At 36.4% G+C, this 26,247-nt stretch overlaps 1 protein-coding gene across 1 annotated transcript in view; it reads right to left on the minus strand.

The window, feature by feature from the left end:
• Mei4 (meiotic double-stranded break formation protein 4) overlaps positions 1–26,247 on the minus strand; it is a 165,100-nt gene that overhangs the window by 119,107 nt on the left and 19,746 nt on the right. The window contains exon 2 of the mRNA XM_087207752.1: positions 11,755–12,272. Within this exon, the coding sequence (XP_087063878.1) occupies positions 11,755–12,272 (518 nt within the window). The remainder of the gene's footprint in view (positions 1–11,754; positions 12,273–26,247) is intronic.

Here is a 26,247-nt window from a genome sequence, read left to right on the forward strand (position 1 = left end):
GATTTTATGAACAAAACTTCAGTAGCATGGGAACTAGCACAAAGAATCAACAACTGGCATCTCATCTTAAAAAGCTTTTGTACTGCAAGAGAAACCACCAACAGAGCTAACAGACAACCTACAATGTGGGAAAATTTTTTTAGCAGATGTGCCTTAGACAAAGGACTACTATCGAGAATATACAAAGAACTGAAAAAATCAGAACCCCCCCCATTCAAAGACCCAATTCAAAAATGGGCATCTGAAATGAAGAGACATTTCTCAGACAAAGAAGTAAAAGCTGCAAATCAATATATGAAAAAATGTTCAACATCACTGGTCATTCGAGAGATGCAGATGAAAACAACACTGAGATTTCTCCTCACCCCAGAAAGAATGGCTGCTATCAAGAATCAACCAATAACAGATGCTGGTGGGGATGCAGGGAGAAAGGAACCCTTCTCCATTGTTGGTGGGAGCGCACACTGGCGCAACCACTGTGGAAATCAGTAGGGTGATACCTCAAAGAACTAGGACTAGAGGTCCCATCGGACCCAGCTATTCCCCTGCTGGGTATCTTCCCAAAAGAATTAAAAGAATCATACCATAGCAATATATGTGCACCTATATTTATAGTGGCACAGTTTGTAATAGCAAAAGCTTGGAAACAGCCCAAGTGCCCATCAACTGGAAACTGGAAAGAAGATGTGTTTTTTTTATAAAATGGAGTACTACTCAGCCATAAAGAACGAGAAACTAGAGACATTTATAGCTAAATGGATGCACATTGAGGCCATACTCTTAAGTGAAATAAATAGGACACACATGTGTAAATACCAAATAGTTTCTCTGGTGTGAGAAACTGAAAGTGCAAATAAGGATTAAAATGATTAAAATAAGTAATTGATAATTTGAAATAGGAAGAAAAGTCCAAAGGGGTAGGGGTGGTGGGAGAGGAAGGGGAAAGGAAAGAAGCAAAATGAAAAATTATGAGGAAAGAAAAAAAATGCAAATGAAGTCTATGTAAATAGGGAAGGGTGGAGGGGGTGAAGGGTGCACAGGTAATGGGGAAAAAATAAGAACCAAGATACATCATGTACAGGTACAAGCACCCAATTGTAAATGTAAACTTATTTTATATCTAAAATGTACCAATAAAAGAATTTAAGAAAAAAAATAATTACCCAGAGAGTCAAATGCAAAGGAGTGCAAGAAATTAACCACACACTAGAAGCCCAAAGGATTCGACTGAGAGCCTAGATCCCAGCGGTTTCTCACACAAGTCCAGCTGAAGGCCTACAGTCCAAGGCAATGTTCTCCTCTAGTCCAGCCAGTGGCCCAGAGCCCATGGCAATGTGTCATGCTTGTCTGTATTGAGGATCTGTGCCTGGAAGGCCCAAAAGCCAGTGGTGGAAGCCAGAAAACCTGTGCTGGTGAGATGAAGGATTTCTGTCACCAAGCTGAGGGATCCACATTGGAGCCAGGAAGTGATGCTCATGGTGAAAATCAGAGCTCCCCTGATGAAAACAGCAGCCACTCCCAGTGACAACAAGGCCCTGAGCTCCTCCTCCGATGAGAATATTGTAGTTTGCAACAGGGAAACCATCCGCAGCAAGCTTCTACCAAATCAACAAGCCAAGATCTTCCCCTCCAGTCCTCTTTTTATGGCTATTGGTATTAGTCTTCAGGTGGATCTTCCACACCCAGACCATGCTGATTCAGTTCAGCTGGCTGTTACAGGTTGACCATTAATCAATCCACTACATTCCGGTTCTTTTATGTGGTTTTCAAGGTCTGATTCTCATTATTAGATTCTTACCTAAGCAATTTTCCAATCCTGGGTTATATATTTATATTTAAGAGCAAGCACTAAAAATGATTGGAAGTTTTTGCTTTGTGGAAGGGTCTACTGCATTGTAAGGTTTAGAAAGTGTGATCTGACTGCTCTATTTCTTTTAAGAAATCTGATACTAGTATATGTATGTCTTCTTCAGATGGCCACTATTTCCACAAACTTCTGGTCTGCAGTCTTGAAATTAAAAATCTCATTGTCAATATTATAAAGTCAAATGAGGGAAGACAGTTGGGAAAGTACCAACAACCTGTATGTTTACTTAATCATCATTATTAAAAATACGGTATCACCACCCTCAACTCTGTCTAGTTTCCCCAAGTAGATGCCATTTATTTTATTTTTACCTTCCAGAAAACAAATCTCTCTTTTTTTTTTTTTTTTTGGTTGTAGGAGGGGGATTCCCCCGCTGTGAGAGGTTCCAAGGTTCTAATGTTTTGAAAGCATGCTTCTGACCAATTCTCCTTATTTTATATTTCAGCAACTGGCCTCAATTCTTTCATCCACAGGTAATAAAAAGCTAATTTATGAATCTTTGGCAGATTTTACTGTGTCAACTAAATGGTTAACAACTTTATCAAATTCTCTTTTATGATTCTGTTTTCATAGATCTTGTAAGGCATTTACAAACCAAGTGGTTTCTTGCTTCTTAAATCTTACTACTATTATGTGGTCTCCTATTTTCTATGTATGTTCATGACATTTTATTACTATTGTTTTAATAAGGATAGGCACCATATTATGTGTGTGTCCTCTATCAACCTGAATGAGAATTGTTCCAGTATATACTTCATCTTCCAGTACATACTTTTGACAGGTATAGCTATTGAAATTATACAAATCTACTATGTAACTATCCACTTTCACCTAATTGGTACATAGCCTTAAGTGTTTCCCTGCTTCTCCCTCTTGTCCTTCTCTAATCAGTTATCCTGATGCTGTTACAAAATGAAGTTTTGTAACTTAAAACAATCAGTGGCATCCCATTATTTATCAGACAAAACCCAAATTACTTGCCATGTCTTACCCAGTTAAGTTGCGCTGTGCTTGAAGTTACAAAAAAATCTAACTCAAACTACCTTAAATACTAACAAAATGTACTGATTCATATGATTGGAAATCCAGAAACTTCGTTACCTTCAGTGTTGACTTAACCTAGCTCTGGCTTGGATTTTTCTGTGATTCTCTAGGCTTCATCAGCTTTATTTGGCTAATAAAGATGCAGCACAATAACTCCTAGTGTGCCAGCTTTTCATCATTACAGGACAGAAGCCAGAGAAAAAGATGGAGAATTGCTCCTCAGCATCTCCCAGAAAATTAAAAGACATTTTACCAAAATTCTAGAAGAAGCTTCTTGGTGCCTCCTTCTCCTCAAATGCACTATATTTCTATTTTTTCCAGGGGGATGAGATTAGGATTAGCCTTAGATCAAGAAGCTATGGGAATTAGTATACGGTTATGTGGAAAAGGGAACAGATATTTGAGTAAGTCAAAAGGGGAGAGTGAAGTAAACACTGAATAGGTACAGTAGGCAAAACAAATTTGTCTCCTAAAGATACCCACAATAAATCCCTGGATCTTGTGACTGATACCATCATGTTTAGAAAAAGTAGCTTTGCAGATCAAGATGATCAAGTTAATGATTTTGAGAAGAAGAACTAATCGCGAATTACACAAGTGGTTCCTAAATGGCATTGTAAATATTCTCATAAGAGAGAGATAGAAGGAGATTAGACAGAAGGTTAAGTTAGAGCAGTGAGAGTCATAAACACAGTGGCCCCTGAAAACCATTAAGAGACAAGAAAAGATGCTCTCATTTTGCTTCTGAAGAAAGTTTGGGCCTGTCTATACTTTTATTTCACATTTCTGGACTTTAAACTGAATAAAATCATTTCTGTTGTTTTAAGCCATTGCTTTTGTGATAATTTGTTACAGTAGCCATAGGAAACTAATACAGTAGAAAACCTACAAATCTATAGTCTGTATTTTTCAGAAATTGTTATACAGCTCTCTGTCCTCTTTCTCTCTGTCTTAGCTACTTTTCTTATTTCTGGGACAAAATACCCAGCATCCACAAGTTAAAGGAGGAAAGGTTTATTTGGCTCACAGTTTGTAGAGGTTTTAGTCCATAGATGGCTGGTTCCAAGGCAGAGTGGCACAGCAGAGGGGTATCACAGAGGAAAACCTGCTCATGGCATTGTAGGCAGAAGGCAGTGAAGCAGCAAGCAGCAGCAGCCTGCTTTTTTTCTGTCTCTTTATATTCTATCTAGGCTATACGCCTATTTATTAACGCCACCTACACACAGGTTGGAGCTTCCATTATCCACATTCTTAATCCCAGTCACACACCCTAATCAACATACTTTCAAAAACCCCCATCTGTGAGCTCATGAGGCTTTAGGTGGACATCTAGATACAAGCTATAACACTCTTTTTAAACCTAGGCACAATGCCTCCTTCCAGGTATTAAAATACATCTTGTTTTTAGGAACATATGCTATGACCACTATCTCAAAAATTCTCCACTTCCCACTCTTTTCCTAATTAAACTAAACCTGCAAGGAAATTAACCTATAATTTTTTTTTTAAATTCACCTCTGCACAATGATAAAAATAGGTCATGAAACCTTAACTTTAGACTCCATTTATATTTTCCCAGGAATATTCTAAAATACAGGAGACTGAGAACAACTAAAAATCTTTGAGGCAAATTTTAAGAAACTGATGAACATTTTGACAGAAACAAAAACTGTAATGGATAACCCTTTTGGAATGACCATACAGGAGAAAAAGAAAACCTATGTTACTACTAAAATGATGCCCTAAATTATAGCTGAGAAATGTGTAATAAATGTTGCTACTTGGACAGAATTAAAATAAGAAGTCAATATATTTTCGTTGTCAATACAATTATGACATGAATGAATTTGAGGGTACCATTAAGGGATATGTATTGGTTGAAAAAAAAAAAGATATCTGATCCCATCAACTATATCTTCAGATTCATCCATAAACTTCCTTAAGATGATCTAGGTAAAAATCATCGTGATTCAAGTCAAAAGCCAGTCTAGGATGAAATCACCAACTGTAAATGTGAAATAATAGCTCTAGAGAACGGGACTGGCACAAAGAGTAGGTGAAAAATAAAACACATCATTAATTTTGGATTTCTATAATTAAAACAGCCCTATTAGCTTGCCAGTTACTGAGAAGCAACAGCTATGAAAAGGTATTTAGCAATACCAAGGGATATTCTAACCTATGACAGATGGAAGCACATCAGTAAGGTCAGGTCAGGTCAGTTGGATCTAAGATAGTTGGCTTATGGTACATCACTAGAAGCATAGGAAATTTGACTTGTCACTTATTGTCATTGTCTTATTACAGTATTTTCAATTTTTAAGAGACTTTCTTGCAGTTGGGCATGGTAGTACATAGTTATAAACCCAGCCCATAAGGAGGCTGAGGCAGAAGGATTACAAGTTTGAGTTCCAGTTGGGCAGCTTATTGAGACCCCAGTCTCAATAAAAAATTAAAAAAGGGCTGGAGACGTAGCTCAGTTGAGAATGGCCAGGGGTTTGATTCCCAGACCACCAATAAGAAAAAAAAAAAATGGAAAAGGAAAAGAAAATAAAAGAAAGGAAAAGACTTCATTGTGCTGTTTTTGCACTGTGACTACACTATGCCAGACATAGTGAAGAAAACAGAATCTGGTTACATTCCCAAGGAGAAAATTAAATATAAGAAATATTTATTATATGATACCAAGTATTATGTTGAGCATTTCATTTTCCCTTTGAAAATTCTCAGCAGCACTGGGTGGTAGTCACATTTCTTAACTCCATTTTACAGATAGAAAGTTAATGTGTCCAAAACAACTAGACATTTAATAAATAAATCCTTGAGATTCTGCCTTAAGCTATAAATCTGTTTAAAAAATTTAGAAGTATTTTTTATTTGACATCTTTATTCTTTTTCAATGTAGCTATTTACTCTGTAAGCTTTCTTATTATTTTTTGCAGTAGGCCATACATTTTGATAAATTTTACTTTCATTTTCATGTCTTGAGATAGTTTTTAAATTCTCTTTAGATTTTCTCTGAACAAATATAAAATTTAGTAACTTTAAAAGTATGTTTTTTTGTTTCTACATTTTTGTGAATTCTATTTAATTTGCTGTTATTAAATAGTAATTTCATTCCATTTTGGTCAGAAAAGGAACCTTGAATGATTTCAGTTTTCTAAAATTATTAAGAAGTGCTCTGTGCCCTAAAACACAATATATTCTGGAAAATATTCTGTGTGTGTTTGAGAACAATGTTTATTCTTCTGCTGTTGAGTGGAAAGTTGTGTATATGTCAGTTAAAAGCATTTGTGTTATACTGTTGTTTAAATTGGCTGTTTCTTTATTGATTTTTCTGTCTGAATGTTCTATCCATTATTGTAAGTGAAGTATTGAAGTCCACTAAAAAGAACAAACTAAACTCAAAATTTATAGATGAAAGGAAGTAATAAAGATTAGAGCAGAAATAAATACAGAACACAAGAACAACAGGTAAAAAAAATTAATGTAAGAGTACATTACTGCAAAGAAAGAAATTGGCAAAACCTTAACTAGACTAAGAACCCTAACCTTAATTAGAAATAAAATAGGGCACATTACAGGGCTGTCTCAGACATAAAATCAATCTTAAGAGACTATTATGAATAATTACATGTTGAAAAACTCAATAACCTAGAACAAAAGGATTAATTCTTGGAATGTAAAACTTACCAAACTGAATGAAGAAGAAACATAAACTCTGACAGGCCAATAATAAACAATAAGAGTGAATCAAACACCAAAAATATCCCAATTAAGAACTTGATGACTTTACACGTGAATTGTACTAATCACTGAAAGAAGAATACCAACTTTTCTTTAACATTTCCTAAAAAGAGAAGAAGGAGCATTTCTGAACGTTTTATGAGACCAGCATTAATTTGGTATAAAAACCAGGGAATAATCCCATCAGAAAAGAAAGCTACAGGCAGTATTTCTGATCACTGAGATACAAAAATATAGTATAATAAAGTACAGTATAGTATAGTAAATATAGTATAATAAAGTGTAAGCAAACCAATTTTAAGACCTCTTTAAAAGGATACAACACCATGATCATGTAAAATTAATTTATCTAAAAGATAGTTAAATATATAGAACTCAATCAACACGATACAATGTGTTAACAAAAAGAGAGGAAAACACATTATTATCTCAATAGGTACAAGCTTTTGACAAACTTCAACATCCATTTATGGCTAAAACTAAAAAAATATGAGAAACTCAAAATATAAATAAAATATAGACCAAAATAAAAGATAATAGGGAACAGGGATATAGATCTTTTTCACAAGGCAAGGAGACCATGAAATGGAGAGAGCGGGGAAAGAGAGGAAGGGGATTAAAAAAAAGAAATAACATGTGTTATGAAGATGTACCAACTCTCCACGATGAGTAATCATCATGTACTTTTGGCTCTGCTCCTCACCATGTAAGATAACGTAGGTTTTAGGGATTACACTGTAAAATCTTTGAGGAGATCATTATTCTGCTGATCACAAATAAAAGATTTTAATTTAATATTCACTTGGCAATTTTTTCAGTTCCACAACTAATAATGTTCAAGAGTTTTCTAATGGCTCAAAATGACATGAAATGAAAGGAAAAAGTTTTCTAAATAATTCAATATAGTATTATATATCTAAGATTTAGCAACACATGTTAATTGCCCAAAAGTGCAATGATAAAACAAAGACTTTCATATTTAATTTAATATTACCAGTTCATTTTTCAGAGAAAAATTAAAAAGATACTCTTTAAAAAGCTAAATATAATTATGGTCTTGTTATAAGACAGCATCCTGATAGTATCATAATATCATATGATGCCCTGAAAATATTAATAGGCGGTAATGCAATGCTAAGATTAGCTCACAGTGTTTACAATCACAAAAATAATACACTTTGAGTTCCGAAAGTATAGGAGAGGTCAGTAATATAAAAAAGGTCAAGATGTCAGTCAAACAAAGACCTAAAAGGTGAGCAATCCTGGCCCCATGAAAGTACACAGGCTGGTGGTGAAGGTGCCATACTGATCAGGCAAGTAGAACCAAGCTGAACCTCAATGTAAGTGAAGACTTTTCCCAGGACCCCTAGAGGAACTGCGCAGACCCCTGGTAAGGCATGGGGTTTTAAGCACACATTAAAAAAAGTCACTGTAGATTAATTTCTCCTGTCCCATATTTACAGTCATTCTAAAAAATAAAAAAGATATAAGATTGAGATAACAATTCCTAATTATATATTTTTAAATATAAAGTACCTACAATAGCAAAAAGCATTCATCTAAACCTGAGAAAGCACAAATGTTTTTTCTCCTAAACTTATTAATAATTTCTACCAAGCTAATATTAAGGAATTATCAAAGAAATTCCCAGGTCATCCCATTTTAGCCTTACGTTCTTTAATGCATACAGCCTCCAACAACTGATATTTACAATAGTGATCTAAAGATTTTGAAAGTTACCAACTTGTTACTGATCAGTTTTTTAGAAAACTAAGTTATAATCAGAATAATTTTACTACTGAACTTACTGAGGAAATATTTTTGAAAATTTATTGTATGTCAAACCTACACATTAATTATAAAAATGTGTAATCCCTTTACAGAATATTAAAGTATTCATACAACACCATTTTCTATCACAATGTTCAAACATAAGTTCACTGTAATGAAACCATCAGAATAGCTGAAGTTTTTTAAGCAATATAATTTAATTAAACCCTTCTAGTCTATGGAAGCAAGTTTCTTACAAGTAAATCTTTTCTAAACTATGATTTTGTTTTAAAGTATCAAGGGTAGGATCACTAAAAATGCAGTAATAGGAGTTACACTATCATGTCAGAATATTCTTTAAGACTATGCTTTTATTTGAGAAACACTAAAAAGACTTAGTAGCACTTACAAATAGCAAATGCTAGCCAGTTTTGTTAATAAAGAATTAAGATTTATAAACATATCCAGATAATATCGGTGATGACAGGGACAACAATGACAAAACTTTGATTTAGTCTTTGATGCCTTTTCTGGGAGTACAAGAAAACCCCAAAACAAAAAAAACAACCTCCACAGAGAATACCAGTAAAATTCATTTACTAATCCTCATCCTAAATGTGGTGAACAATTTTATAACTCAACTTTCTCTGAATTGTATTTATTATATGACCTCTTTCAGATAGCCATCCATTCACTTGTTCATCTCTGTTGATCAAATACTTGGCAACTGCTGGTTCAATGGCAAATGATATGGAAAATAAACATTGGGGAATCATCTGTATCATCACAAGCTCCTTTGACCCAGTCTCTTACATTCACAAACTTCTCAAAACTACTCTTGTGTGGGTGTTGGTCATATCAAGCTCCAAACCTTGTATGAGAGGAAGACTAGACTGAAAAAATACGTGCATCCTCTGGTGACCACGATGAAGAATACAAATGCCAGTATCTGCAGGGTTGCAAGACACACAGAACCAATTTAAAGTAGTTTTAAAAGGAGAAAGCAAAATACATTCAAATGATTAAGGAATATTATTTGCTAACTTTACTGGTACAGATTGTATATCTGCTAGGATTTCAATGTGTCCCTTAAAAGTTCATGTGTTATATGTTTTATGCAAAAAAGGTACAGTATTATTAGGAAATAAGTTGAAAGATGGATTAGCAAATGAAAATATATTCTTTTCAGATCATGATACACAGTCTATTTACCATTGTTACTCTCTATTTTTGATAGGAAATATTATTTTTTGCATAGAACTGTTTTTATATTTTCTTTATTAATATCTACTTGTATTACATTTTTAAAAGTTCATGTGTTGGAATCTTAATCTCCAAATTCATGTTAATGATGTTTAAAGGTGGGGGCCTTTGAGAGAAATAGGATTAGATGAGGTCTCAGGGTGGAGACTTTCTAAAGGCATTTGTGGCCTTATAAGAAAAGAAAGAGAGACATGCACTAGCAACTCTATCAACTCTTTCTCAGTCTCATGTGACACTCTCTGTCATATGATGAGGCAGCAAGAAGGGCCTTGAAGATGTCAAGAAGATGCTGGTGATGCTCTAGTACTGCCCAGCCTCCAAAACTGTGAGCCAAAGTAAACAGCTTCTTTTCTTTATAAATCATCTTGTCTGTGGGATTTTGTTATAGCAACAGAAAAACAGACTGAGACATTATCTCAGATATAAACATGGGAAATCCAGTATTTAATTCTTTTTTTTTTGTTTTGGTGCCGGGGATTGAACTCGGGACCTTACGCTTGTGAGGCAGGTGGCAGCACCACTGAGCTAAATCCCCAGCTAGTATTTAATTCCTAATTGACTGTGTGCGGCAAGAAAAGTCTAGTTTCTCAGACATAAAATTCAGTATCTTTCAAAAATGACAAAATCATAATAAAAAAACTAAAGTATTGATCAAATCAGACCTTAACCAAGACAGAAAGAACAAGTGTAGCTGCAACAAATTAGTTCATGAGATCAAATTTTATCAGGGTCATGAAAATTTAGATAGAGTCTGTACTGCATTAGATTATAGCATTGAGGACAAACATTAAAGATGTATCCAAAGAAACAAGGTCTGGTGTTTTTTACCACAGTAAAATATATTGAATGATTTAGACCATTCAGGCCCCTCTTTGATATTTTTAGTAGTAAATTAAAAAGAACTAGAATGTGAAGGCATTTGGAGTTTTTCAAAGGCCTGGATAGTAAAAAGGTAGCAAGTAATATGAAAAAGAAACTCTACACTGTGTCTCCAGAGCCAAAAAATGAAATAGCTTCAGATTGACTAAATGCTTCTCATTCAAAAAGAATCCCTGAGTCAAACTTTGTAAGTGATGTTGCAGAATGGCAAAAAAAAAAAAGCCTTACACAATGTGTTCCACAGCCAATTTATTCAATTAATCCACACATAGAGAGGGTCTGTGGAGGATTATGCCATTTAAAAAGTGTAATGGCTTGGAATTGGAATGTTCCTTGAACTCCTGTGTATTATTATAGGATTGGCTGCCAGCCTGTGGCAATATTGGGAGGAAGTGGAACCTATAGTTGACAGGCCCAGTGAAGGACTTTGGGTCACTGCCGATGTGCTCTTAAAGTGGATACCAGGTCACTCATTCCCTCCTGTCTCTTACTCTGTTTCTTGATCAACATGAAGGGAGGAGTTTTACTCCACAATGCACTCCCCATCATGAAGTACTGCCTCACCACAGGCCCAACACAATGGATCCAAGAGACCACTGACTGAAAATTCTGCAACCATGAGCCAAAATAAATCTTGATTCCTTTAAGTTGATTGCCTCAGGCATTTTGTCACAGTGGCAGAAAGCTGGCTAACACACAAAAATCCAAACAAAGAAAAAAATATTTTTTGACCTTAAAGCATCTGCTATTCAATACCAAAAAACCCAAATTCAATACAATATAGGCAATTCATTGTGAGGAAAATAATACTCAAAAGAGTCATAGTTTGGGAAACTTTAAATGTTAATAGTTTTCTGAAAACTATTGAGGTTCTTTTGAGCAACAGTAATTAAACAAGGCAAGATAAAACATAAGAGAAGAATCAAAGAACATGGCTTAAAAATAAAATAGGGAAATTAATTCAAAGTAGTTAAGTACAAACTTGAAGCAGAGTTTTCTAATGGAAAGAAAAATATCATAGCAATCAGAAGCCAAAGGCGGAGACACAACAGTTAAGAGCTGCTGACAAGGCCAGAGACTCTCTAAGCCACATGGCTAAAGGACTACAGTAGGATTATCCAAATGGAACATTTACTTAAATTAGTAACGTCTTATATCACTGATAGGAGAGATGTATTACTTACCCGGTTTATGTGACTTCTCCCTATAAGAACCTGTAGCAAGGTTTTTTCAAATTCTTCCAATTTCTTAGAACACGTTTTCACAATATGGTTAGAGAAGTTACAATCACTGATCAGTCTTGCCAAAGTTTCAACAGCTTCTGTCCAAAACCTTGAAAAAGGAAGTTTGGGATTACGGTAAAATGTGATCAGGCCATCAAGCATCTGAGAAACAGAATCAGAGATGGTGGAAGAGTCCTTTTCAGCATGAGTTAACACCAGACTACCTGATTCAGTCAAGTTCTTTAGTGCTAGCAGATGTTGCAAGAACTTCATGTGAGAAGACAGAGGACTTTCTCGGGAGGCCTGGGCTTTTCTCACAAAAGGCAGTGGTGGAAAGGGTGGGGGGTTGCAGCTCTCCACAAAGTGCTGGGATAACTCTGGAAGTTCTGTTTCCCACTCATTTGATAAATCATACCCAGAATCTGCCAGCTGAGTTAATGTATTTTCAGAACTTTTGGGTTCCTGGGAAGACAGTGTTCCTGAAACAGAAAGGAAGAGAAGGGTTATCTTTTGTATAGCTTAAATTTCTTCATATAAAAACAACACATTGTTTTCTCTTACTTGAAAATGGACCATGTAAAGATGTGTTAAACATTTAATAAGCAGTGTAAAAACTGAGAAGAGGAAAGAGGTGATACTGAATATACTTATGAAACAGAGACAGAAGATCAAAATTAAAGTTAGAGAATGGAAAAAGGCAAACATCATACATCAAAGGTGCATCAAAGAGGCAGTAAGGACAAAGATAGCATTTTTGCACGTGAGGAGTCACACATGGTTGGGAGCCACTTTCACCGAAAGGACAGGGTAAGAGATTAAGTCAGAGAAATATGTAGAGGCCAGAAAATAATAGGTCATATAAGATCTATTAAAAACCTCAGAATTTATCATATAGTGTGTGCAGTGAATTTCAAACTTGACTAACATGAACACTCTTTGGGAAAAAGTACATACACATGTGGATGAATGCACACACACATTCAAAAACACCTGATATGTTCATCTAAATACACACCAATACTATCTCTATCTCTCTGTGTGTATGCAGTTAACAGTAAACCTAGTAACTACAGTGTTCCACTCTTTCCTTTCTGATCTTGATATTAAGCTTTGCCATAAGTTGGTTCTTCAAATGTGTGAAAGGGTGGAGGGCAGCCACAACAGTCATTCCATCATAAACACACAAAAGATAAATAGGTGACAGAGTTTTTTAAATTAAATTTTATTTTATTTTATCCCATTCCTCCCATCAAGCCCCCTCCTAACCCTATGTACAAAAGCTTTATTTCCATTTTTTTCCTTCTATTTTCACTTTTTTCTTGTCCCTTCCTTTCTCCCTCCCTCCTCCCTTGTTCCCCTTCCCATTTGAACACTTTCTTCCCATTTCCTAACATCCATTATACATTTCAGTCCTTATTTCCACTTTTGGTTTCTTACACCAGAGAAACGATATGGTATTTAAACATGTGTGTCCCATTTACTTTAGAGTACAGTCTCAAGGTCCATCCATTTAGCTATAAATGTCTGAAGCTCATCCTTCTTTATGGCAGAGTAGTAAAAAATCAATAGTCATCCTGTACACTAATAACAGATTCATGGGCTGAGAAATTAGAGAAACAATCCTTTTCATAATAGTATCCAAAAAAATGAAATACCAGCCATCAATCTAACAAAGGAAGTAAAAGACTTCTACATTGAAATATACAGTACTCTGAAAAAGGTGATTAAAAAGGACATCAGAAAATGGAAAGATGTCCCTTGTTCTTGGATAGGAAGAACCAATATAGTGAAAATGGCCATACTTCCAAAATTGTTACACAGATTCAATGCAATCTCAATCAAAGTCCCAATAGCATATCTCACAGAATTAGAAAAAAACAATCCTAAAATTCATTTGGAACCAGAAGAGACCTAGAATAGCAAATGCAATTCTGGGCAACAAAGGCAAAGTAGGGGATATCACAATTATACTACAAAACTACGGTGTTAAAAACAGCATGGTACTGGTAAAAGAACAGACCTGAAGATCAGTGGAACAGACTAGAGGATGCAGAAACAACTCCAGACATACTCAACCAGCTTACCTTTGACAAAGGAGCCAAACACCTTCACTGGAAGAAAGATAAATGGTGCTGGAAAAACTGGGTTTCCACATGCCAAAGATTGAAGCTAGTCCCCTATCTTTCACCATGCACTAACCTAAAAGTGAAATGATCTAAATAATAAAACAGAAACACTAAATCTGGTGGAAGAGAGAATAGGCAGAATGTTCGAAGGACATAGGAGTAGTCAAAAGACTTCATGAATAAAACCCAGACCCCACTGGGACCTCATCTTATCAAAAAGCTTTTGCACAGCAAGAGAAACCACCAACAGAGTGAAGAGACAACCTACAATACGGGAAAAAAAAATTTACCAGCTATTCAGAAAGAAGGCTTTGTTTTGTTTTGTTTTTTGTTTGGTAGTACTGGAGATTGAACCCATTATATCCCTGACCCTTGTTTATTTTTTATTGTGAGACAAGGTTTCAGTAAGATGCTAAGTGGTCTGGGCTGGGCTCAAACTTGTGATCCTTCTGCCTCTGCCTCACAGTGAGCCTCACAGCATGCCCTAAAGGTATGCCCACTACATCCTGCTTAAATATGGTAGATATTTTTAAATTATTATCACTAAAATATGAAAACAAAATTGTAACCAACTGAAAAGTTATTCGTGAGCATTTGAAAGCACATAATATGTCTATGAGTATGAGAAATATTTCTGTCACCACCAGAAGGAATGAAATGTGAAAAGGTGTAAAGTAGGAAAGTTGAAATGGACTTATTTTGATTTGATTGAACATTCTGTTGGCTGCAGGAGCAAGAAATTTTTTGAAGAGTATAAGATGAAACCATGAGTAATTAACTGAATATCATGCCTATAGTGGTAATATCAGATGAGAGAAATGAACCGAGAAGTTTCCGTGGAAGATAAAGGAAGCAAATGACCACAGAGATGAACACAAAGTATTGGAACACAATCTGGAAGCATGCTGGTTGGCTAGATTTGGGCAATGAAATAGATGTGCAATTAAATGCACTCACTGGTTCTGACTTAAGACTACTTGGCAGATGATGGTGCTATCAACTGCAATGGTAAAAATACAGGAGAAGAGCTGGTTTAGGAGAGACTGTAGGTTCAGGTTTAGTCATCTAAATTTTGAAGCAACCAGAGAAGATCAAGGAGGTGATATTCTCTGAGAGACTGTCTACATGAGCCTAAGGATGGAGAAAGGTCTAGACTGAAAATACATTTTAGGAGCTTATCTTGAATAGGTGGGGTCTGAGACTTTGCAAATGTTAATCACTCAGGGAGGATATGGGCAGTGAGAAATCCAGAGGATCAAAGAGGGACCCCAAGGTAAAACACTGCTGGAGGGCTGAGTGGAGAAAGAACAGTCACGAGAGTGGCAGAAAAGAATAGTTTAAGAGATATAAGAATAAAATAAAGATTATAACATGACAGTCAAAGACACAGTTTTATAAGAGGAATGACAACTAGTAAGGAAGTCCAATACAAAGCATTGAAAAAATGTATTTTAAAATTACCAAGCTGCCAGGTGTGTTGGCCCATGCCTGAAATTCCAGCACAGTAGGAGGCTGAAGCAGGAGAATACCAAGTTGGAGCCCAGACTGGCAACTGAATAAGTTAATGAGACCCTGTCTCAAAATAGGAAAGAGCGAGGGGGAGGACAGAGGTAGAGACAGAGACAGACAGAAAGACAGATTGAGACAGGCAGGCAGGTAGGCAAGTAGGCTGGGAATGTAGTATCACAAAAGGAAAAAAGAGAAGACAAGACAAGAGAAGAATGGATGGGTGGAGGAGGGAAGGAAGGAAGAGAGAGAAGGAAAAAGGAAGTAAGTCATCAGTGATCTTAGTTGCTGCAGCTTTGGACAGTCAGGCAGTCTGGAAAACAGAACAGACAGCACTGTACTGAAGAGTTAAGGGGGAAGACAGTTAAAGAATGGCCAGCTCTTCCAATTGAATAAGGATAGTAACTGCAGACAAGTTTCACTCAAGTTGGGAAAAATTTAACAATTATAGTTGACTGAGAAAAACAATGGAGGAGAGAATGGAGATGTTGAAGAAACTAAGAAGGGCAGGTGGGACATGGTCCTGGAGAAGGTAGGAGAGCAGTCAAGGCTTAGTAACGTGGCTGGAAGAAGAGGGTGAGAAGACCCAGGGATGCAGAAATCTGCCACAGGCACACAGGAAGCTAAAGGAGATCCTACCGGGCTGTCACATTTCCTTGAAGATGGAGACAGGAAGACATTAGCTAAATAGGGGCTGTGAAGAATGGCAAAGGGACATCTTCTACCTTTTACATCATTTAGTTGGTAAATCTTTCTAATTTATTGCTCTTTTGTCCTTCGATAAAATTAGAAATTGATGAGATAGAAACAGCACTCATTTATTCAACAGGTGCCTACTACAACCACTATAAGCATGCAGCTATGTGCTTACTATTTATTATCACAATACCTAAATTCCAAGTCCAGGGAGATAATTCAAAAAGTTCAAAAACGTGGTGGTACTCAGAACAATGACCTATATGCAAAGATTTTAACTGCATTTGGCTATTTCTATAATAAAAAAGCTAGACAATCTGATCATTTTAAGCAAACACATTCTATGAACAAGGATAAACATCTGAAATGACTTTTCAAGACATACATTAAAAGTAAAGGGAGAGTGTAGCTATTATAATTATTCAAGTAAATTACAGTTTTATTTCATGAGAGCTAAATGGCTCTCCACAAAGAAAACAAACAATTTCATTAACCTACTCAAATTTCTATCATGGTAAGCTAAACTTCATGGGTGGTAATTTCAAAGAAGATTCATAAAATGAATGTTACCAATTAATAAGCAAAAGGCTGATTTGTGGTTTCTCCTCATTCCTTGTTGGTGTGCCTTTGGCAAATCACAACCACTCCATGCCATCTCATCAAATGAAAATTGGAAAGGAATAATTCTAACCACGCATGGGAAAGAATATACAAAACTGACTGCTCTTTTCCCTGGTTCCTTTATTACTGTACCCTCAAGACAGTGCCATGAGGGCAGACATTCGAGATGCCACTACAGAAAAACACACAAAGAGTGGTCTTTTCTCAGTGCTCCAAGGAATCTACCAACTGCACACAAGAGGGCTATAAAAGGCTTTACACAATATGGATCCGGTTTTGCATTCTAAATAAAAAATTAAATAAAGGAATTATATTCATACTTAATTTTACAAATTAGTTTATTGAATAATTTGACTGATGTATGTTCTTAGGATCCCCGACTGATTCAGAGACATAGGCTCTGCTTGATTAAGAGACCTACGAAAAGCCACACTGCAAGTGAGACCAATTTCTCCAGTTCCATCTGCAGTCACCTTTGAACTAGAGCAAAGAGGCCTCGGTAATCCCCATTACAGGATTTATGGATTTATTTATGTTTTTCACTTATTTATGAGCTCCTGAAAGCATAGGTTATGTGTCTCACCTCTTCAGTCCTATCAGCTAACAATGACACCACCTGTAGAAGAAAAATCTTATTCTGAGCAATACTTAGTGCTGTACCCTGCTGCTGGCTCTTACAGATCCTGTCTGCTCTCATCCTTACCAGGAACCATGAGCCAAGATCAGCTCTTTGGCAATTCACACCAAACCCCGACACTTTCACAAACAGACTAAAGGGATAAGATTAAATAGATATGCAAGCAGGCAGATTAAACAGAAAGTATGATTATTATAGTAGTTACTTAAAGTGTTTCAAAGAACAACAGAACTAGCAGAAGAGAAAACGAGCTAACAGTTCCACAGAAATAACTAACAGAAAGTTTTCTCATGATATCTCTCCCTCTTGTGATCAATAACCAATTTACTTCCTCTCCTATCTGTTCTCAATGTTGAAAGTTTTGGTGACTACAGTGTACACTACATTCATTTATGCTGCTGGAAACCACTCACTACATAATAAAATAAATAATGGCAGGCAAGTGTGACTTTACTATATGTCCTTATATGAAAAACACAGGTAGAAAAAAATGACTTCTTAGAGAGGATTAAATACTTTAAGTGATATTATTAATGGATTATAAGAACTGACAATAGTCATGCATAATTTATTTATTCATAAAGACAACATTTAAAATGCTCATATTTGGTAGAGTAATATATAGCATGAAAATAGATAGTAGTATATCTCCACTCTTTCAAATGAGTCTTTCATAGTTACAATCAGAGTCTACTTATTTGATTAGATCTATGTTTTCAACACAGATCTCAAAGTGTGACTAACAAAGCATTATGCTCAAAGGACAGGAAAAAAAACTGAAGTGTGACTACAGCTGTCTGTAATTTCTGATTTTCCAAGAGGGACTAAGGTGAAGCAAGGTGCGGCTTCTCTTTTAACTTATGATTGGACTGAGGGGCCTGACTGATGCAGAATCTTCCCAACTTAGTGTATATGACCTACCTGTCTGTTTACTGGATTTGATAAAGATAAAATACACACCTATTGATCAAGCACAGTTTGACTCACATTAAGTGCTCAACAAACATTACCTACTCTTACTAAATACATATATGAGAAATCTAAAGTGTGAAATTATATAGTACATGGAATTAGACATTCATTAAAAGCTATAAAAAAACCCTATAGATTCTGTCTACAACAGATTATGTCCCTTTGTATACCATGAACTTTCTATTCCCTGCTTAATTTTCTTATAGATGTTAATTTCACCTTAAACTCATTTAGCATTTACCATTTTATAGTGGAGCTCAACAAAGTAAAGCTAGTTCCCTTCTGTCACACATACAGCCCTAGAAATGCTTGGCACTGGGTCAAGAGTAAGGGTATTTTAAACTTCACTCAAGAATATTTATAGCTCCCTAATTCTTGTTGCTTTTTCTCACCTATTTCTACAGTCCCTACTTCACCCATCATATTAGACCTACAGATCCAAATGCTTAAAGGGAATCTTTTTCCACATTCCCTGCAAGGCCTGTGAACTTTATGTTTATTAAATAGAAAAAATCATTTTCATGCATTGCATATACAACTCATATCAGTCTTATATATTGTCTATTTCACGTGGTATCATTGTAAAATTAGTTTATTTAGTTAGCTTATGAATAAGTCAGCTGGCTAAAGGAAGGGCTTGACATAGAGTTGGATGATCAGCCATATTGATAAAAATTTAAATATGTGATGAAATGGGAATTTGGACCAAGAAATACTTCCTCAGGCAACACAGAACGCAGCCCCTCCCCACTAAAAGGAGCTGTAGCCCCTCCCTACTAAGCTTCTGAGTTTTGAGGAACTTAATCAATTTTTTTCCTAAAATCCCAGTTTCCTTTAAACCATACACTCTGAGTAACTGGGTTATAAAGCTGAGTTCTGACTGGTCATTTTAAATTCATAGGGCTACCTGTGATAGGAAACCATAAACAACTGAGCAGTGCTGTGCTCATCCACAAAAAGATCTGGACTGAGAGGCCATGTGGACATTCCACTTTTCAGATTCACCTACTGGAGAAACCTTATTTACAGTAAAAACTCACCTCAATTCCACCTTTTGGTTTGTGACTTTGTACTTTGATTTTCATGAAACCGCAAGCTTGGTTTGTACAGAATTAAGTATTTTAGCATCATTACATGCCTGCCCCTAGGCCAAAGATCATCCTTGGCTGGTTTTTCCCTTCTACCCTCTACATAGAGTGAAATACAGATCCTACCTTTTGCACATGTACTAACTTTCTTCAGAGAAGCAAAACCATAGGCCCCGCCCCAGTGTCTGTGTACATGGGGGGGGGGGTGTTCACGAGCACAGCTGTCCCTTACTTGAAGAAAGATGGGGGTTTTGTTCCATTCCGGGTTTTAACTGACTCAGGCCAACTTGCATTAGGGAGGGCAACACAATCTTATTTATTCAGCCTACCCATCTCTATGGTCTTATTTAGAAACATTGCACACAGAATGATACTGGTCAAATTTCTGAGTGACCCGTGGCTCTGTAAAATTGATACATAAATTAACCATCCACAAATTTGAATCTGTCTTCCCTAGTCCCTTCCTCTTGTAGTTCATATCATCATCTCAGTCTGAACCAGTTAAGGCAATATTATGCTCACCTTGCGATCTTCTTGCCTATAGTTCAATCTTCCTCTAGGACGAATTCTGCTGAAATACTATACTACTTTGATCACAGGACCTCTGTTGTTAAATCTTCCAGAAGGTTTCCTGACATTACAGACCAGGGTCCTCCAACTTCTTATGTGAGAGGCATAAACGTTCTCATTGTGCGTCCCCTAGCCTTATCTTCAACCTCATCCCTACTGCTATGCAAGAAATATTAAAGTACTTACAGTTCACTGAAGCATGCCCCACTATTCCACACAATAGGCATTTGTACTAGTTGTTCCCCCTGTCTGGTGTATTTTTCTACTCTAACCCAGGAACGTACTTATTCTGCTTCAAATCCTCATGAAATCTTCCCTACTCTCTCAGACTGACAAAAAATAGCAACAACAACAACAAACAAACAAACTCAACAAAACACTGTCTGGCCTATTTTGTACTTACTTCACTTACTTCAATTATTCTACCTATTAACCAGTTCTGGATGTATCAGGATTTCCTACGGAAAAGGACAGATTATTGAGGACAGTTTATTTATGTGTGTGAGTCCACTGCTGGTTGGTGATCTGAATACTTGTTGAAAAAATACATGTTTATATGTAAATGGTGAAACCAAATAACATTTCAAATATTCTCAAATGTCATCATAGGCATATATATCTGTCACTACCAGCTATGATTTCCTAGTATTAATTACTCACATGAACTGATGCATTGAAAAATATAAAAATAATGTTTATGCCACCTAGTGGTCAAACCAAAAATGGTATTTTAAAAAATCACAATTCATCTTTGAAAGTACAGCGTTTCATTTGAAATCAACTGTTTGACTTCTGTCTCTAGAAGTACACATTTTAGCATCTTTCAAAGCATGTCTGAAAAATATTGACAAATAAAAAGGCTGAACTGAGTTTAATCCCACCCTGGCAATTTACCAGTCTAACTTTGAATATGACATAAGACACAACAGTATCAAATGTATAAAAATTAAAGTGAGTGGAATGATTTGTCATAGCTGGATTGTCCTCCCAGCACTAGAATATGGAGAACACAATTCTTGCTTCATTCAGGTGCTCAAACTCTGGAATTTCCTGGTTGTCTCCTTCTTTCCCATGCCATTCCCTAGCACCCCAACAGGTGCCTTCCTCATTGTTGTACTGGTGGCTTTCTTCACCCGCAAAGGAGCTGGGGCAAGAATAAACTTTTCTAAGTCACACTCCCAGTGGCTCATGCCTCCAACAATCCCCCACCTCTTAAGAGCACATTAGGCTACTGAACTCATCAATGAATGAATGCACTGGCAAGTACAGTGGCCCCATGACCTAACCACACTCCAAACACGTGAGACTTTTGGGGAACATTTTAGGTCTAAACCATAACACCCCCCCCTTCAGTGTTCCTGGATGTACTCATCTTTCCTCTCATCTTTCCTATAGCCTCAAAAAATTCCCTTTGGCCAACAGCTTTCAGATCATCTCCAATCTCAACCCACTCAAAAACTCAAATCAGGAGATGGATCTCTCTCTCTCTCTCTCTCTCTCTCTCTCTCTCTCTCTCTGTCTCTCTTTCTCTCTCTCTCCCTCTCTCTCTCTCACACTCAGTCTCTCCCCCTCCCCTCTGCTTTCGTGTTTGTGTGTGCATGTGTGTGCATATTTGTAATACAGAATAGTGACATTCATTCTGAGGAAGCGGTACATGCACATCACATATTTTGATTATTTTCTAATCCTTCATCTCCTTTTCCCTTTCTTCCCCTTTCCTCTGGTACCCTTTCTCATGTCCAAGTGTGTATCTTATAATTTCCCCTTCATTTTAGTCATTTAATTATTTATAAGTAATTATTTTCAGTACTAGATTTTGAACCTGGAGCCTCACACATGCTAGGCAAGTCCTCCACCACTGAGCTACACCCCCAGCTCTAAATCACTAGCTTTCTTTGTTGGTTATTATTTCAACATTATTGACCTCAGACCCTGAAATTACCTATATCTAGAACAAATAATTGCCTTCACTTAGATTTGGTACAATTTCCTGATAACACTGCTATGTTTTTTAGTCTCTAAGGTTTGAAACTTGATAATGAACTTCAACTTTATCCCTGACTTCCACTTACTGAAAAATAATACTTGTCCTGCCTCAGTCTTTGTTCTTGAAGTGACTATGTTTGTTCCTGAAGTGACTATGTTTGTTCCCATTGTAGAGTTTTCCTTTGCACTGAACATTCTCTCTGTGTGAAATGCTTTTCCACCCTCATACACAGGTTTCTCAGGGCTGACTCCTGTTGTGATTCAAGCATCTCTTTAGCTGTTACTTCTACAGAAAGGGCTTCCCTGACCAGCCAATCTAAAGAAGCCACCAGATCAGTTTCTGTAACATCACCTTGTTTTAATTCACCAAGTATCCTTTATCATTGTGTGTTTATTTCCTACTGGTATATTTTGTCCTTGCCCTCAAGAATATGTATTCCAAGAGAGACATCAACTTCTTGCTCACTGCCATATCCCAGAGCATGTAAAATTGAGTAAGAGCTCAATGATATTTATTCAACAAATCAAAACATTTTTATATCACCCTTTTTAAAAAAAATTCTATGCCAAAGTAATTATATTTAAAAAGACCTGGGCTATAACAGTAATATTCCTGTCTCCTGTCCAATTACTTTCCTAAATAACCATATCCCTCATCTCTTAGAAAGGAATAGCTATGGGAAACATACTGCCTGGCACAGGTGTAGCACATTCCCAATAATTTTAATTTTCCCTTCTATTTTCCTGCTGGGAAATTTCTGAAGACTCTTCACTGCCAACAGAATAATATTTTGTTCTGGCTATCCCACATCTTCTTAACAGGCTCTGTCACTATTTTCCTTCTTATTTTCCAGAACACTCCTTCATGCACTGTATACCAGAATCAAATGAGGCTATTTTCCAGAAGATTCCTGTATCTATACTTTACATTGTTTTTTCTTGCCTAAAATACTCTAGTACCTCTAGTAGAGGATTTGCTATCTAAATCCTGTCCATACTTCAAGATGAGTAACTTCTTCCAAAAAGACTTCTAAAACTTCTGCTCCATAAGACAAAATAATCACTCTCCCCATCTCCTCTGAACACTAGTATCTTTCTCCAGACCATAAACTCTCACTGGGTACATTTAATGAGGTGATTTTGCTCTCATGAGCTTATGTGATCATATCAGCAGGGTTCAGACCTCATATCTCTATATTCTTTATACTATTTGTACCAACACTGATAGAAAAGTGCTGAGTAAATGAACAAAATAGTTGCTTTAAAGGAAAAAACTGTAAGGCAAAATTAAAAGTTGATAAGGACCATCTTTCTTTGAAATATACAAAGACGTGTGGTATAGATAAAAGCATAGTCCTAATTCCATTTCCTAACAAAAAAGAATTGTTAGGTTGGAGAAGGCAGACATTGATATTGTGATGCTGGTACCACAGCCCTACAGAATAACACCAAAATCATGAAGATACAACCCACTACAAAGTGAACCAATGAGTCCACTTGCTTACCTTGTACCCATCAATGTGGGTATGGATATAGCAATATTCGGAGGAATCCATAAACACAATAAAATTAATGAAGTCTGGTATGCAACAAATTCAGTGTCCACCCCTATTCCTGTGCATGCCAAATGATACATCTCTGTCCACAATCTAGCACTCCCCTTTCCATCGATCACTCACCTCTGCTTGACTAAGCCTGTTTCTAACAGAATTTGTCTGACTGTGTGTCCTACAAGCCACTGAAGCCATTGCTTTGACCTGGACTCTACCCATAAGATTCCAATTACTCACATCAGTACGCCTGGGATGCATCTTTAGAGGGGAATGGTCCCTTGAGCCTCCTAAGCTAGGTCACTGAGGTACACATTCCTTCTTACCAATACACTTCAACCTTTCTATTTAAAAAATCAGATTCAATGAGACTGCAGTGCATTGTTTGTCTAATTTATGTCATGGAGTGCCATGCTAAAATTAGGTATTCCTAGTACTCAGTATTTCAGGATGGGAAGGTTCCAGGAATTTGTATTTTAAATAAACAATTTGAGGGGGGATTCTCTTATTTTTCCACGTTCTCTAGACTGTTCATATTCCCTACAAATACTGAATTAAAAGGATAGGGATAACTGAGGAAGTCTCCAAAGCACTGTTCTTCTCTACTCCCAAACTTATGCACTCAGTCTGTTCTGCTTCTTGCTGAATTCAACGTTTCTAAGTGATAAGCACCTCTTTACTTTTCAACCTTCCCTGCACATGAGAATGGCTTTAGGTTTTTAAAGACCCCAATATGAGCCTCCATCCCATATCAAGCACGTCCGAATATCTAAGATGAGTATATGTTAAACTTCGCAAATGATTCCAAATGGGAGAACCACTGCCTTATATCAATTTATTTTCACTATGCTATTCTTTGGAGAGCAGCGATATGGGCTGTCCTCCACTCGTGACGTTTCCACTCCCCTCTGTGACTCTCACAAAGTGTTCATCTTACCTTCTCTCTATATGTTCATGTCAATCCCTGTTTAATTTTTCAAAGTTCAGCTACAGATGTTCCCTTTTCAAGGATTATTTTGACACTTATTTTGTGTTTTGCAAGAGTAGAGCCTTATAAATTTTAGCTGGCCTATCCCCTTATTCTAATCCATTATCACATCCCTAATGAACTACAGCCTTAGACTCCTACCCAGCTGTCTGTTTCCACTCCCACTAACAAGCCACTCCACAAGGCAGCAAGGGTAAGAACTTTAAAACTCCTAGCTAATGCTCACCACAGGGCTCCCCATGTACCACAGGCCCTACCTTCTAGAACAAGTCCTACATCAGCGGGGCCCTGGCCTGCTTCTCAATCCACTATTCCTCACTTTCTACTTTGCCATGACACTGGCCTGTTTCTGTTCACTGAGCATTCTTGCCTCAGGACCATGTGGAAGATGCAGCACAAATGCCTCCTTTAGATGAGGCTCCCTGAACATCCAGTCTAAATCTGTAGCCTGATCTTATCCCCAGACATGCCACTCTTCAACCTTTTAAAATTATCTTCATAGCTTTTAACTCACTCCAATTATTGTTGCTCTTTGACATTTATTATTGTCTATCTCCTCCATGGGATTATAAATTATATTACTTCTGTCTTTTATACCACCAGACATCTAGAAAACGAAGAGTTTAATGAATCAATCACTTAAGGAAGAAGCATGGATAAATGTAACAAGACTACATGCATTATATGTATTACTTTATATGTGACCATTTTCAGCAGATCTTGCTTCTCATAAGTGGGCCATGAATTCCTACTAGGCAGTAAGTAGACTTTTTCTTGTTTTCCTGTCTTGATAGTCATGCACAATATTAAGCCAATATGATATATTTAAGTTCTTATTGATTACTTCAGTTGTTTTAGAAGATCCTCTGTATTATATTCATAACTAAAAAACTGAAAAATATTTTTAATTTTCAATTGCTTGTGATCTTCTAGTCCATAAATACATGCATAAATTGTAGGCTTACCAAATCACACCTGAAAAATGTGCAACAAGAAGTCTCTAATTTTAATTTACCTATCAATTCCTTCATCTTTCAATTCCACTTTTAAAATTATATCCATGTTATTATTTAATGTGCAACTTTAAATCCATGATTTTAGGCTTTGCCTCTATGTAGCCATATTTAGATCAAATAGATCTTTAGATCAAATAAGAGATCTCAATTGGGAAACTTCTTCAGGGTGCTTCAAATCTGAGCTGCCTCCCTAGGAAGAAGACCTTACTCTGATCAGAACATTTTTTACAGCCCTCTGTATATAGGCTCATGGCTTATCGATTTTGATTTCGGGATTTTATTTTTTTACACATGACATATTAAAATCAGTCCATGAAATGTGGGCCTTTTAAAAAAGCTACCAAAAAGGTCACTTTGCAAGACTAGAATCACAATAATAGGATACTAAGGGAACTGCTTTCTAGTATACAGAGGGGGAAAACCCACAACATTCAGATAAATATAACTATATTTTGCCAGTACTGCTTAAAATATGATCATAGTGGGCAATTCTACCTTCCAGTGCCCCCTTTTTATTTATTTTGGAATCCATTAACAGTTCAGTCTATCCCTAGGTAACTGCTCAACATACATCTTCAAATAATTTAGGCTTCTCCAAGAAAATAATCTTCCAGTTCTAAGATACACAAAACATTCATAGAGATCTCTTTAATCTTTACATTTGGTGACTAATTACTCCCAAGTGTTAAAGATTACAA

Source organism: Heterocephalus glaber, unplaced genomic scaffold (genome assembly GCF_053883595.1).
Source record: "Heterocephalus glaber isolate CG9 unplaced genomic scaffold, H.glaber_assembly_v1.0 deba00000818, whole genome shotgun sequence".
Classification (NCBI taxonomy): Eukaryota; Metazoa; Chordata; class Mammalia; order Rodentia; family Bathyergidae; genus Heterocephalus; species Heterocephalus glaber.